General features: G+C 43.6%; 3 protein-coding genes across 3 annotated transcripts in view; 1 reads left to right on the top strand and 2 right to left on the bottom strand.

Annotated features, from left to right (window-relative positions):
* LOC140690754 (NACHT, LRR and PYD domains-containing protein 3-like) overlaps positions 1 to 16,003 on the bottom strand; it is a 150,692-nt gene that overhangs the window by 99,826 nt on the left and 34,863 nt on the right. The gene's annotated exons all lie outside the window — the stretch shown is intronic.
* Positions 3,506 to 3,925, bottom strand: LOC140690332 (olfactory receptor 2C3-like). Its single transcript, XM_072952033.1, has one exon. It carries the CDS (start codon positions 3,923 to 3,925, stop codon positions 3,506 to 3,508), a length of 420 nt encoding a protein of 139 aa, XP_072808134.1.
* LOC140690773 (germinal center-associated signaling and motility-like protein) overlaps positions 13,883 to 16,003 on the top strand; it is a 29,737-nt gene continuing 27,616 nt past the window's right edge. The window contains exon 1 of the mRNA XM_072952712.1: positions 13,883 to 14,020. Coding sequence (XP_072808813.1) covers positions 13,992 to 14,020 — 29 coding nt within the window. The 5' untranslated portion in view covers positions 13,883 to 13,991. The remainder of the gene's footprint in view (positions 14,021 to 16,003) is intronic.

Genomic DNA, 16,003 nt, shown 5'->3' with positions numbered 1-16,003 from the left:
TGAGGGGCAGCTCAGCACCCCCGGCTCTGACCTGGAGCACCATGCCCACTTCCCGGGGATTCAGGTAGAGGACCAGGAGCCCCCCAAAGCAGAGCCCAAAGGTGAGAAGGGCGGGGCTGGTGCGGGTGTGTAGGTGAGGGAGGGCGGAGCGCTGGGACACACAAGGAGGCATCCCCAACGGCTGCTGTTGGGACCAGAGCAAAGACTGGCCTCAGACCACCTGTCTGGAAGAATTTAGAAACAGAACACAGCCTGTGGGCACTTGCTCGGTGGGAGCTGTCTGCAAAGCTCTGGGAAGATTTCTGTCCTTGAAAGGCACATGGAAAGGGAGGCATATGGGTACCTTTTTCCTCTGTCAAGCCTGAGCACAACCACTAGACTTAAAGCTCTCTCCACGTCCAACAGTTACAGGTCCAGAGCAGGCAGAGGCAGGGGAAGACGGCACAGAACAAAAACAGGACCACCAGGATCCAGCAGGAGACAGCAAGCTCCCTCCTGCTGCTCCTGCTGGACTTGCTGCTCCTGAAGATCCTGCAGCTCCTGCTCATCTTGCTGCTCGTGAGGAGCCTGCCACTCCTAAAGAACCTGCCGCTCCTGAAGAGCCTGCCGCTCCTGAAGAGCCTGCTGATCTTGCCGCTGCTGAAGAGCCTGCCGCTCTTGAAGAGCCTGCTGCTCCTAATGACCTAGCCGCTCCTGAAAAGCCTGCTGATTTTGCCACTACTGAAGAGCCTGCAGCTCCTGCTGATGTTGCCACTCCTGTTGAGCCTGCCGCTCCTGAAGAGCCTGCCGCACCTGAAGAGCCTGCCGCACCTGAAGAGCCTGCCGCACCTGAAGAGCCTGCCGCTCCTGAAGAGCCTGCTGCTCCTGAAGAGCCTGCTGCTCCTGAAGAGCCTGCTATTCCTGCTGATTTAGCCTCTCCTGAACAGCCTGACGCTCCTGAAGATCCTGCAGCTCCTGCTCATCTTGCTGCTCGTGAGGAGCCTGCCACTCCTGAAGAGCCTGCTGCTCCTACTGATCTAGCCGCTCCTAAAGAACCTGCCGCTCCTGAAGAGCCTGCCGCTCCTGAAGAGCCTGCACTTCCTGAAGAGCCTGACGCTCCTGCTGATCAAGCCGCTCCTGAAGAGCCTGCCGCTCCGGAAGAGCCTCCTGATCTTGCCGCTGCTGAAGAGCCTGCCACTCCTGAAGAGCCTGCTGCTCCTGCTGATCTAGCCACTCCTCAAGAGCCTGCCGCTCTTGAAGAGCCTGCTGCTCCTAATGACCTAGCCGCTCCTGAAAAGCCTGCTGATTTTGCCGCTACTGAAGAGCCTGTAGCTCCTGAAGAGCCTGCTGATCTTGCCGCTGCTGAAGAGCCTGCCGCTCTTGAAGAGCCTGCTGCTCCTAATGACCTAGCCGCTCCTGAAAAGCCTGCTGATATTGCCACTACTGAAGAGCCTGCAGCTCCTGCTGATGTTGCCACTCCTGTTGAGCCTGCCGCTCCTGAAGAGCCTGCCGCACCTGAAGAGCCTGCCGCACCTGAAGAGCTTGCTGCTCCTGAACAGCATGCTATTCCTGCTGATTTAGCCTCTCCTGAACAGCCTGACGCTCCTGAAGAGCCTGAAGCTCCTGCTGATCTAGCCGCTCCTGAAGATCCTGCAGCTCCTGCTCATCTTGCTGCTCGTGAGGAGCCTGCCACTCCTGAAGAGCCTGCTGCTCCTACTGATCTAGCCGCTCCTAAAGAACCTGCCGCTCCTGAAGAGCCTGCTGCTCCTGAAGAGCCTGACAGTCTTGAAGAGCCTGCCCTTCCTGAAGAGCCTGACGCTCCTGCTGATCAAGCCGCTCCTGAAGAGCCTGCCGCTCCGGAAGAGCCTCCTGATCTTGCCGCTGCTGAAGAGCCTGCCACTCCTGAAGAGCCTGCTGCTCCTGCTGATCTAGCCACTCCTCAAGAGCCTGCCGCTCTTGAAGAGCCTGCTGCTCCTAATGACCTAGCCGCTCCTGAAAAGCCTGCTGATTTTGCCGCTACTGAAGAGCCTGCAGCTCCTGCTGATGTTGCCACTCCTGTTGAGCCTGACGCTCCTGAAGAGCCTGAAGCTCCTGCTGATCTTGCTGCTCGTGAGGAGCCTGCCACTCCTGAAGAGCCTGCTGCTCCTACTGATCTAGCCGCTCCTAAAGAACCTGCCGCTCCTGAAGAGCCTGCCGCTCCTAAAGAACCTGCCGCTCCTGAAGAGCCTGCTGCTCCTGAAGAGCCTGACAGTCTTGAAGAGCCTGCTGCACCTGAAGAGCCTGCCGCTCCTGAAGAGCCTGCCCTTCCTGAAGAGCCTGACGCTCCTGCTGATCAAGCCGCTCCTGAAGAGCCTGCCGCTCCGGAAGAGCCTCCTGATCTTGCCGCTGCTGAAGAGCCTGCCACTCCTGAAGAGCCTGCTGCTCCTGCTGATCTAGCCACTCCTCAAGAGCCTGCCGCTCTTGAAGAGCCTGCTGCTCCTAATGACCTAGCCGCTCCTGAAAAGCCTGCTGATTTTGCCGCTACTGAAGAGCCTGCAGCTCCTGCTGATGTTGCCACTCCTGTTAAGCCTGCTGCTCCTGAAGAGCCTGCCGCTCCTGAAGAGCGTGCTGCTCCTGCTGATCTAGCCGCTCCTGAAGAGCCTGCCGCACCTGAAGAGCCTGCCGCTCCTGCTGATGTTGCCACTCCTGTTGAGCCTGCCGCTCCTGAAGAGCCTGCCACTCCTGCTGATCCAGCCGCTCCTGAAGAGCCTGCCGCTCCTGAAGAGCCTGCCACTCCTGAAGAGCCTGCTGATCTAGCCACTCCTGAACAGCCTGACGCTCCTGAAGAGCCTGATGCTCCTGCTGATCTAGCCGCTCCTGAAGAGCCTGCCGCTCCCGCTGATCTTACCGCTCCTGAAGAGCCTGCCGATCCTGAAGAGCCTGCTGGTCCTGCTGATCTAGACGCTCCTGAAGAGCCTGCCACTCCTGCTGATCTAGCCGCTCCTGAAGAGCCTGCTGCTCCTAATGATCTGGCCACTCCTGAACAGCCTGCTGCTCCTGCTGATCTAGCTGCTCCTGAAGCGCCTGCCGCTCCTGCACCTGCACCTGCACCGCTGGGCACTGGAGAATCTGTTCAGGCATCATCACCCCCTAGGGCTGAGCCCCCTCTGCCCCCTCCTACACCTTCTCCAAAATCCCACTATGAATCCCTTCCCCCACCTGAAGTTGACTTCACTACCCCTGAAGTTGTTTTTGTTTTGCTTTCCTTTATTTTACTTTGTTTGTTTCACCCCATGGTTGGCATCCTTTATTTTTCCGCTTCCTATTTCCTTAAATAAATTACAGATTTTTTTCCCTTTTAAATTGTGCAATTCAGGAACATTATTGCATTCACATGCTGTGCGACCATCACTACCATCTAGTTTTACGCTATTTCTTTCCTGAAAATAATACCCTGGATCCAAAGTGCGCACTCCCCTTCCTTCCTCCCCCAGCCCCTGGTGGTCAGACCCCCGAGCCATGAGGCAAAGGCCAGGCTGAGGCAAAGCTATGGATGCATGACGACAGTGTAGTGGAGTGGCCTGCAGATGGCAGCGTAGCGATCGTAAGACATGACTGCCAGGAGGATACATTCAGTCGCCCCCAACCAGTGGGAGATATAGAACTGGGCCACACAGCCTCCATAGCGGATGGTCTTCTGTGGACCCCAGAGGTTGACCAGGAGTTGTGGGACGATGCTCGTGGTGAAGCTAATGTCCAGGAAGGAAAGGTTGACAAGAAAGAAGTACACAGGGGTGTGGAGGTGCACATCCATACAGGAAAGCAGAATGATGGTGCTGTTGCCCAAGACGGACACCACATAAATCCCTGAGACAATGACAAAAACGACAGGTTCTAGAGAGGGTCGTTCAGAGAAGCCCAGAAGCACAAAGACTTCTGGAGAACTCCCACTGGCTACTTCCACCATCACGCAGAGCTAGAGGTGGGCACAAAGCCCACCTGCAGGTGAGTGGGGGGCACAGGTTATCAAGCCCTAGGGGTTGTATCAGCGAGCAAACTTTAAACGTAAATGTATAGCCACTGTATTTGAAAGCACCCATCCAACTGCTCCATGGATGATCTTGTGCCATCTTCCTGAAGGCCAACTTGGAATGCGTGCTAGAAGACATGGAAATAAGCATAGCCTGGGGAAAAAATGGACATTCATGCAAAACTCTTGGACAGTTATGCGCTATTTCTTTTTTATTGAAATATTACTTACAGTAGCAACATCTGGAGTCAACCTAAATTTTTAGTGATGAGGTTTTCAATGGGTGGAGGATGGCATTTCATCTGGTGAAACACTGCACTGCCTTTAAAACTGAGCCTGTGCTGCCTCCCTACTCAGTTAATAGTCACACGGAGTCCATTCTGACGTTTCTCTTTCTCTCAAATCCCACAACTATCAGCAAATTTTTGCTTTATTAAATATAACCAGAGTCTCATCACCTCTCACCACTTACGCTGCTACTCCCCTGGCCCTTACTGTTATCATTTACTGCCTGAACAACTGACCTCACATTCTGACTGGTCTTCCTGCTTCCCTGTTACTTGCCTTCAAAGCATACTCAACACAGCAGCCTGAAGATTACATTAAGAGACAATATGAGAATACGAAAGTGAATATATGTATATTCATGTATGACTGAAGCATTGTGCTGCACACCAGAAACTGACACAACACTGTAAGCTGACTATACTTCAATTAAAAAAAAAAGAATTACCCTGTGTACACAGCATTAGACTACAAGCTTAGAAGTGTACTAGCTGAGGAATACTTGCTATAAGGAGTTTTAATCCAAGAAAGAAAAGCAAAACAGATTAAAATTTACACACAAAGGTACAAGCATGTATCGTATTTCTACGTACTAAAGCCTCAAACAGAATTCTATTTTTATTGTACATAAATATAACCATGCAACAAAGTTATAAAAATAAATGTTATACTGAGATACAAAAGTGCTCAGTATTTTAAAGGGATAAGGAAAAAATAAAGCACGGAATGCCAAAAAAAAAAAAAAGAGAGAGAGAGAGAGAGAGAGATGATAAGATCACACTGCTTTACTGCTCACTACCCCCATTATTGTGGAACAAGGCTTTTCCTCCAAAACAGTCACATGCTTGCCTTCTCACCTCCATCAGGTTGGTCTTCAAAAGTCATCTTTCATTGTCTTATTTAATACTGAAAACCCACCCAGCTCCCTTCTCTCCTTTTCCTGTTTTATTTTTATTTATAGTACTTATCACTATAGAATAAACACGCTATTCTAATTTATTATGTTCATTATCTGTCCCTTTCCATTACAGTATAAATTCCATGGAGCCATGCCTTCCTGTTATTTTGCTTATTGCATTTAGACACTAACCCAGTGTCTAATACACAGAAGTCCTTTAATCAATAGCCACTGAATGGGTAAACTGTAAGACAGATTGTTAGGATGGTATGTGGTCATGGTGGAGGCAGAACTAAAGAAATGGAAAGGTATAGCTGATTCTCACTCACTCACAGGGAAATCTCACAGGGCAATCTCACAGCAGTATTGTCAAGAAAGAACTCTTGGAACTGTCAGAGTCATGCACAGGTGACTCCAGTGATCTCTTCATCTTACACACGGGGAGTAAAACAAAGGATGAGCCAGCAGGGATGATGTGTGAAGCCAGAAGCCCCCATAGAAGCAAATCGATAATCTCAATCTGCTTCCATTGTCCCTGAACATTTCTGGAGCCCTTATTTACAAAAACATGAATTTTTTCTTCCCTTTCTTTTAAAAGGAAGAGTAAATTCATTAAAATTAGAGCCCATTGAGATGTGAGGAACAGAGCAGCTGTAACCTCAACTGTCAATCCTTTTAAAGTCCCAGAGAGTAAAACTTACTTATCTCTATAACTGGCATTTTATGAAGCAAAACAAACTTGAAGACATGTACATTCACAGTGTTTTAAAATACATGGAGAGTTTCCCAGTGCATTTTGTAGAAACGGAGCTCAGAGAGCCTCAGGCATTTGCCAAAATTCACACATAGAAGTTATACTGGTGTGGACTTAACTGAGTTAGAATGCAGAGAAAATCCTCTGCCTTGCGTAGAGAAGACCTGAGCAGCACTGAAAGTCTGAGAAAGCACCCGGGAGACGGATTCTGACCCCCTCCAAATTCAGGAAGCATGGAGAGCTGTCAGAACACGGGTGGTTTCATAGTGTGGATGTGGGAGAGGAGAAGTGAGCGAGGATAGTCATGTGTAACTGAGTCATGGCACAATAAAGTAATTGCCCTGTACAGACAGTCACCTCAGACAAACTGATGAGGACATCAAAAAGTAGAACAGTAAACCGAAAACTGCATTGTCCCCCTGGGTGTTAACTATCTCCTCTGGAGATATGAAAATTTTGTTGACCCACATATGAAGAAAATGTTTGAATGTCACCAAGAGAGGGGGACCAAGAGATCAGTCGTGGTCATGAAGTAATATAATAGTTTGGTAGAATTTTTGAGGACATAGAGATCTTTGTGACAATCAGTGGCTTACTCAAAGGCCAAGAGCTCCTCAGAGCTCCTTGGAGCACACTCAAGACAACAAGATTCTTAGTACAAAAATAACATTCTTGGTAAAGGAAGAGTTTTGTTCATTCAGTGAGTAACCAAAATTGTTACAGTGAAAAAAAAATCACTCTTGAAAATGTGGCCCCCACCCCAAGTCCTGTGACATTATGACAAAGAAAGGTAGCATGGTGACAGTTACGGGGATGAGTCCAAATTTTGTGAGTCAATTATGCAGTCACAAACTCTACCCATGAATGCGGGCAACCTGCTAAAATACCAAAGACTACAAGAAGAGCGAATTAGATTACTGAAATGGATCAGTGCTCATCAATCTTAATTGAAACTGCCAGAAACTCCGTGTTCTGTTTTATCTTAAATACCATGAAAAACAAATAGACCCCAGAATGTCACTTACTGATGGTGAGACAGCAGCAGCATCTTTCTGCATTCAGGTGCAAACATTGTATAATGAGCTGTATTTTATTTCAAGAATCGATAAGATCCACAAACTCAGGGCATGTGACATTAAAAAGCAGGAAAGCAGCCAACAGATTTAGAAGCCATAAAAATACTGGAAATCTCCAAGCCAGTAGTGGCAAGTGGGCTAGACTGTCTTCAAATGCATGTGTAAGGACAGAGCCTTAAGTTTTAAAATCAGAATAGGTTTAAATTAGAAGCAGCACTTTTTTTCCCCTAAGAAAACTGTCAGCAAAAGTAGTGAGGATGATTCATAGTGTTTTCAGAATAAGAAATATATGCCAACCCCAAAGGACCAAGTGTGCCATAAAACCCTTAAAATCACAAGACATTCATTTTATCCCTTGGAGCAATCAGGAGGCAGACAGAGGGTAATGATGTCAGGAAGATGAAATTGGAAGGAACGAAGCTTTGGTTTTTTTTTTCCCTATTGACTGATTGCAATTTTATTATAATTTCTGTACACACAGAATTGATTCTTTTCATGAATAAAATGTTATTTTAGGTTTTTATACTGCCTAACATTGATTCAGAACATAAGAATCAGTTATGTCTACACAAAATTTATCATGTAGTGGAGGGGAGAGTCTGAAATATTTGCCTATACCATAATTTTGGTACAGGTTTTAAAGATTTTTTTGAAATCCAATTATTCTATTATTGGTGTACAATACAATGACAAACTAATTTTTTTTGCTAGATCGTTTATATTTACTATGGTAAAACACATATAACACATACATTTACCACTGTAACCAAGTTAAAGTGTACAAATCAGTGGAATTAAGTGCAATTACAAAATAGTGCAACCATCATTAGTATCTGGTTCCAAAACTTTTGTCACCCCCCACATGCTCTCTTTAAGCAATCACTTTCTATTTGCTTTCCCTTCTCCAGTCTTTAGCAACAATTAAATCTACTTTGTCTCTATGGATTTGACTATTTTGGATATTCCATACAAATAAAAACATACAGTATGCGGTATTTTATGTTTGACGTCTTTCACTTAGTATAATGTTTTCAAGGTTCTTGGATACTGTAGCATGTATCAGTATTTTATTTACTTTTATAGCTGAGTAATATTCCATTGTGTGACTTCACTGCATTATGGTTCTCTATTCATCTGCTGATTTAAAAAACAGAAATTCATTTTGAACTGTTTCCCTCTGTACTCTTTGATTTGTATAATAAAAAGAGCCTCAGTAGAGGACTGTTACTAAGAATTTGACCAGTGAAATTATTCAGGACTGGGTTTGTATATTGCACTGGCACTAATTAGTCTGGACTGTTAGTCAAGTCTCTAAGTTAACTGTTCCAGTTTTTTGATATGTATTTTAAAGGGTTTTCAGAGCATTATTCTAATTTGTAAGGTAAGATCTGCGCCTGTCATAGTTACTAATACATTCCCCACTGTCCCATATATTTGCCTGATATCTCGCATGTTGACAATGCCTAATATATATTTATTATTATTATTATTATTATTAGTCAATGAATGAATGATTCTGGAGGTAGTCTGTTAATCAGAGTATAAAATGATCTGTTTTTTTCTTAGCTTTATTAAGATATAATTGACATATAACCTTGTGTAAGTTTTAAGATGTTCCAACATGTGTTTTCTCTCCAAAGCACCAAATGACTCTCTCCCATCAGCTGGATGTCAATCCAACTAATTTTGACACTATATAATGCAAATTACTCCTGAGTGACCCTGCAAGGGGCTATCATGAACCCCACTTTAAAGATGAGGCAACTGAGGCTTTGCGTGGGCAAATGACTTGCTGAAGGCTATGTGGTTATTAAGTAGTAGAGCAAGGAGTGCACATGGGTTTGCACCTTAAATAATGTATTTCCTATCCCCTCACTCCCTTAGTTATCTAACGCAGTCTAATGGGTTCAAATACTAACTATATCATGAAGATTCTCCAAATTATATCCCTGGCCAGCACACCCACACCCAACTTCATAGTATCTCATACAGTTCATTGTCTATGTTATAACTTCATTTGGAAGATGGAATGGACTAAACTGCATTCCTCCAAAATTTATATGTTGATGCTCTTAACCCTACTGTGACTATGTTTGGAGATGGCGCCTTTAGGGATAATTAAGTTTATCTGAGTGAGGTCATAAGAGTACTACCCTAATCCCATAGGACTGGTGTCCTTATAAGAAGTTGAAAAACACGAATCTGCTTCTCCTTCCTTCCTCTCTCTCTCTCTCCCCATCTCCCTCTCCCACCCTGAGCATGCACAGAGGAAAGGCATGTGAACACACAGTAACAGGAAGGCTATCTATAAGTCAGGAAGAGAGACCTCACCGGAAACCAACCTTGATGACACCTTGATCTAGGATTTTCAACTTTCAGTACGTGAGAAAATAAATTCCTGTTGTTCAAGCCACCCAATGTGTGATTTTCTTTGGCAGGCTAGCACCAATTCCAAATTTAATGCTTCAGAAAATGAGCCCTGTTCCCTACCAGATCTGCTCTAGCTTCACCCTCCCCATCCCAGTTGATAATAACTCTATTCTACTAGGTTCTCAAGTCAGAAATCACATAGTCAACTTTCATCACTCACTTTTCCACTCCCTACCCTCACTCAGCACATGAAATCTCTCTGAAAGTCCTACTGGCTCTATCTTTAAAATATTCAGATTACAATTACTTCTCACAACTTGTCTCCCTGTGTCAACCATAATCACTGTATTAAAATGTAAGTCACATAGAATGTATCTTATTCGAAAGCATTCACTCCCATTCACCTGACTCTGAATAAAGACGCAACATTGCCGTAACAACCCACGAAGCCCTATACTAGCTGCCCCTTCACCTTCCATATCCATTACTTCTCTGACCCGATGGCCCACCACTTCCCCCATTCCTCCCCTGGCTGTACCCACAGGAGTCTCTGTTGTTCCTGACGCATGACAGGCACTCATCTGACATTACTTTTGTCCCTGCTGAGGACTCTGCCTAGAACCACCACCCTCTCCTCATGTCTGTCCTCAAGTTTCACCTGGGGAGTGACTTTCGCTGTTGCACTACTCACAATGGCAGACCCGCCCTTTCTCCATTCCTGCTCCACTCCTCTCGAGAGTACTTTCCATCACCTCACATTCCAGATGTGTATTTCCTCATTCCCACGTCTGTGCCTCCTTCTTTCAGAATGGAAGCTCATGAAGGCAATGGTTTGTTCATTTCCTTCTGCATCGCCAGCTCCCAGAGCATGGTCACACAGATGCTGCTTAATGCTCGTGTGTATAAATATGCTGAACTGCACAGTGTGAGACCGTGGCCGCCTGGAGAATGCAAACAGCCCTAGGGAAGAAGGAATTCTCTCTCTGTTGAAAACAAGTAGTCTTTTCTTCAACTTGCCCATTCCAGAGCTGAACACGCTGTTAGAAGAGATAATTAGCTTGACTGTGGTGAGTGCTTCACAGTATATACCAAAATATCATGTCATACATCTTAAATAGATGCTATTTTTATTTACCATACCTCAATAAAGTTAGACAAATAAAACAAGAGACACTGGGTTTTGCAGCTTCCTTTTTTTTTCTTTTCTATTTATCTGCAACTTTACAATTATTGTGCTACTTCACGTATCTTGTAAGCTGCCATCACAGATTACTCAAAGACCTGTGTAGTCTTAGTTTGTCTTAAAACATTTTTTTTACAACTATAATAGTGGAGTTTTTTGGCCAAAATTTTCTTCAATTCAAAGTTTTTTTTCCATATTGAAGATAATAAAACAAAAACAAATACACTTCATTACTTAGAACAATATATTCCATATGCACAGCCATTGAGCTTCTCAGAATTTGAGTTTCCCCATGCATCACTGAGCAAAGCAATGGCATGGACTCCCGTCATGTGGGTCACATGGGGAGATGTTAGCCCAAGGGTACAAACTTGCCCTTGGAAGACAAGTAAGTTTTGGGACCTGATGCACAGACAGCATCGTGATTATAGCTAACAATACTATACCATGTAGTTGAAAGTTACTAAGAGACTAGATCTTATGTGGCATTTAACCATATAAACCAGCTGATTGTCTTCTGAATGGTGTGCCTTTCAACTGAAAACAGATTATAAGAACAAAATGTCCAAAGTTATTACTGAGCATGGGTCAAAGAGCATTTGAATAATACAGATTTTTATTTTATATTTTATTTATGTTTAATTTTATAGATTCCAGAAAGAATGCTGATATTGATTACTAAACTATGTATGTTTAACTCTCTACGTATAATAAATCTAAGTCATCTGCTTCTACGCCCACTATCAATTCATAACGACATCAGTTTTCTGCAACTTAACCTCTAACCTTAGCAGGATGTAAACATCAGAACCATTAAGATTTGCCAATTCTTAGTGTCAATGACTGCCAGTTCATTCAAGGAAGTTGAGCTTATTAACTGCTAGTAAAGGACCAAATGCCAGAGGGAAATGCAGCATGAAGTTTGGCTTAGGGGAAAGTTCCTAGGAGGTGATAGAAAGGATGTTCTGTTGAGTATGCTAATTAAAGGTTGAGTATTTGCATTTTGATTAGGGAGAATGAGGCCACAGATCTATACATAGTTTGTTAAACCAAGCTGAACCTTTCATTGTTCAGAATACGTTTTTTAGCTAGGTCGTGGTCTTAAAAGGGATGGTAAACAAGACCTCAAATTCTTCAAAACTATTAACTTTGGTTTTTTTAATCCTTCAACGTTTCTGGTCATTTCTGGAAGGAATGAGGAAATAACTCGAGGAAATAGCTTTCATTGTGATATACTTCCGCAAGTGGTGTCATAAAAGGAAATTTCCCTTCTACATTTGAAAATGTGTTGCGGCAACAAGGACACATCCCTCACAAGTTCCAGATAAGGATCAGTCGAGCTAATTATAACATTGTTGAGCATGAACTCCTCATTCTCATCATCATCACCAACTAGGCAATTGTAGATGACTGTTCTCTGACTATCAGAATAAATGGAAAGCATTTTGTGTCCTTTTCCAAACAAATGAAAGCTGAACTTGTTGGTAGCCAGGAGACCAAGTAGAGTGAAAAAGCAAGTAGAGAATACTGACAGGGGGGACTCTTGCAGAGGACAGAAATGACCTGCATCTGTGGGGAAGTTGAGGCACTGGCTTTGAAATGACTGGCATCTCTTACTCTTCTGCACAGCACTGAGAGTGCTAAAGGAAGCTCCTATGACGTGCACATCAGTTGTGCTCGGTCAACTCTCACCGCCACCATCATTGCGGAATACCTTACAGTTCACTAAAACTCACTTTCACTTATACACTATCCATTCTACAGATGAAGAATGCAAGTCCCAGGAGGTTCACTGGTTAGCCTTCGGTAGTAGAATTAAAGTCTTGTCCTTCCAGATGGACTCATGCTAGTGTGAGCAGAGAGGAAGTTAAAGAGGCTGAAGAAACTAGAGGCCTTTGGTGTTACCACATCGCCATCATTTAGTGTCTGAGGTCCAACAGGGGCCTGCTTAATTGAGCATGTAGGGGATGATGAGTTTATCTGTGAGTAATAAACGGTTTATTACACTGGCTCTCAAATCTTAGCAGGCAGTAGAATAGCACATGCCCAGAGTTTCTAATTCAGCAGGTGTGAGTTGGGACCTGAAATCTGTATTTCTAACAAGTTTTCAGGTGACACTGGTGCCGCTGGTCTTGGGACCATGCTTTGAGAATCCCCGGCCTAGTACCTTCCTCCTTAAAGGACCAGCAGGAATGGCATCAGTAGGGAGCTTGATGGAAAGACAAAGCATTAACCCCAGTTGGAAAGAATCAGAACCCACACTTACAAGGTCCTCAGATCACCGTGAAAGTTTGGGAAACAAGGCTTTGGTACACAGGTTCTTAAATATGAATTAAGTAAACCATAAACCCAGAATGGGGTGTGAGACAATCCTGCCTCAAATATATTTCTCTCACTCTGGTGATTGAAACATAACTAGTAATACAAAATTTAGAAATGATTATAAGGCACTTGAGACCCATGAGCTCTGTCGATGGGGAGCAGTAACTTAAACATCTTCAGCCATGGTATTTTTATTTGGGAAAAAAGAAGGAATCGGAACAGACGAACATGCAGTTTCTGAATTCAGCAGATCAATTTCATGCTGGATACAAACTGAAGAAAATCAGTTACCTGTTCTGCTCTCCACTTGGGGGGAAACGTAATGAATAAGCCATTTCACCCCCCCAACAGCAGTGGCTCAGAGTCAGCAGTCAGCTAATCGCCTGCTTTGAAATTATCACCATGGCCCGCTTGTACTTTGTGGCTCTGATGGGTGGTGTAGGGGAGGGAGTGGGGGACCAGATGGTGGAGATGAGTATGTTAGGCCCTGTCTCCTTCCCGCTTGTAATACTAGCCTTAGAACAACAGGAAGAACAATTGCTCTACCTCGAATAACGTTCAGATCTTTCTATTTTCATACTCTTTTTCTGCAGTCTAGTCTTCTGAAGCATCAGACTGCTGAAGAAAGATATTTACACTTGATTTGATTTTTATGAATAGAAGAACAGACATTTTATTTTTAATTATCATTCTTTTTCCTTACAAGAGTTTCTTTTTGTGTGTTTGGAAGAGGACAAAATATTGGGAGTCTTCAAATCTCAGATTTCTGAGAAATAGGATGGCCCCTGCCATGTCTGAGCCTGAAATCCTGGAATTTCCTTGGAAGCAAAGTAAACCCAGAGTGTTAGATTCATTCTCTCTCGCTTCAGCTTGATTCTCCCTCTACATTACACACACACACACACACACACACACACACACACCCCGCCCCTTCCTGTCCCCCTCCCCTTCAGATCCGCCCCTGTCTACTTTACCATGCCTATGCCCATCCCCAGGCAGCTTGTGATTGGTGAAAGCACAGGCCAGTGGTCCGATGCAACATCCTGCCCTGTATTGTGGCTGTTGTTACTTTGGTCAAGGCACCCAGGATCTGAGAAACAGAGTCACTGTGAAGGATGGGAAATTATCTCCTGAGAGAATTCAGGTGAGTCCTGACTCCGGGCACAGCCCTTCTTGGAGAAAGAGAGCAGGGAGAAGGAAGCTAGGTGTATGCATTTGGAATAGGGGGGCAGTGTGACTTGAAGAAGGCTGAACTTGAAGACAGCACCCTCTAAGAGCACACAGAGACCTCCCAGTTCACCTTCTCTTGGCTTACTTTGCAATCATGGTAGGTTGCCAGATTTAGAAAGTAAAAATACAAGATGCCAGTCAGATTTGAATTTCAGATAAACAGATACATTTTAAAGTATAAATATCCCCATGCAATACTTGGAGCATTATTGCATGGGTCACACTTACACTAAAAAATTGTGTTGTTTACCTGCAATTCAAATTTAACTCTGCATCCTGTATTTTATCTGGCAGCCTTGGCCTGTGGTCACTTGAATCTGTACACGTCTCTTTCCTCATCTCGGTAAAAGGCTTCCCTCTTCATTCGTTAGCTTCATGGGATCAGTATGAGACTAAACTGTCAGGTTCTTGAAAATTACAGAAGCAACATAGTTCACTGAAATGCTTTTAATTTAAGTAGTACTTTTTTGAGTTTTTTTTTTTATCCCTATCCCCATCAAATGCTTTTGAAGTTGTAGAACAGATACGGATAATAAGTATCATTCTTTTCACACCTTGCTTAATATTAAAGACTGTCTCTGCAGCACCCCATTCACCCATCCACTCTCCCGAACTCCTCCCATACAGTCTTATTATATTATATTAAAATACTAGGCTTAAAAGATGGCATGTAATTGGCATATAACATTAAGTATAAGCTGTACATAGTGTTGATCTGGTGCATTTGTATACCGCAATCTAATTACCACCATAGACTTAGCTAATAACACTATCACCTCTATCATGTCAGATGACTTCACGTAATAGCATTTCTTTTTCTGTGCTACAAACAATTAACATCTAGTCTCAACAGCTGTGAAGTTTATAATACAGTACTGTTGACTATAATTGCTATGTTGTGCATTAGATCTCTAGGACTTATTTATTTCCTAGTTGCGAGTATGTATCCTTAAACAACATCTCTTCAATTCCACCACTCCTCAGCCAGGTAACCACCATTCTACTCTGTCTCTATGAATTTAGCTTTTTAAGATTCCACCTATAAGTGAGATTATACAGTATTTGACTTTCTCTGTCTGACTTACTTCACTTAGCATAATGCCCTCAAGGTTCATCTGTGTTGTCACAAGTGGCAGGATTTCCTTCTTTTTCATGGCTGAATAATATTCCCCCCTCTATATATATAGACTCTTGAACAATGCAGGGTTTAGGGGCACTGAAAACTCCACACAGTCAAAACTCCACATTTATCTTTACAGTCAGCCCTCCACATCCACAGTTCTGTGTCTGTAGATCATGCGGTACCGTAGTAGTATTTACTGAAAAAATATCTACTTGTAGTTGGACCTATATGGTTCAAACTCTGCTGTTCAAGGTTCAGCTGTATATACATATGTATATAACAATATTATATTCAAGGGTAAACTGTGTGTATATATGTATACATATTTACATCACATCTTCTTTATCATTCATCTGTTGACAGATATTTATACTATTTCCGTATCCTGGCTATTGTGGATAATGCTACAGTAAATACGAGAGTGCAAATATCTCTTGGCTATCCTGTTTTCATTTCTTTTGTATATATACCCAGAAACAGGATTGCTGGATCCTAGGATAATTCTATTTTTAATTTTAAAATAATTTTTGTAGTGGCTGAACCAACAGTGTACAAGTGTTCCTTCTTCTCTACATCCTTGCCAACCCTTATTATCTCTTGCCTCCTTTTTTTTCTCTTTCATTCTTGATAGTAGCCATACTAACAGGTGTGAGGTGATATCTTACTGTGATTTTGATAATTTGCATTTCCCTGATATTCAGTGACATTGAACATTTTTTTCTGTACCTATTGTTCATTTGGATGTGTTTTTTAATACAACTAGGTTGATTTGGT

Source organism: Vicugna pacos, chromosome 3 (genome assembly GCF_048564905.1).
Source record: "Vicugna pacos chromosome 3, VicPac4, whole genome shotgun sequence".
NCBI lineage: Eukaryota > Metazoa > Chordata > Mammalia > Artiodactyla > Camelidae > Vicugna > Vicugna pacos.
The sequence above is the reverse complement of the archived record's forward strand: the minus strand, read 5'-3'. Positions and strand labels throughout refer to the sequence as shown.

Coding starts and splice junctions, on each gene's coding strand:
- LOC140690332 (XM_072952033.1), bottom strand. CDS start 3,925: ATGGTGGAAGTAGCCAGTGGGAGTTCTCCAGAAGTCTTTGTGCTTCTG.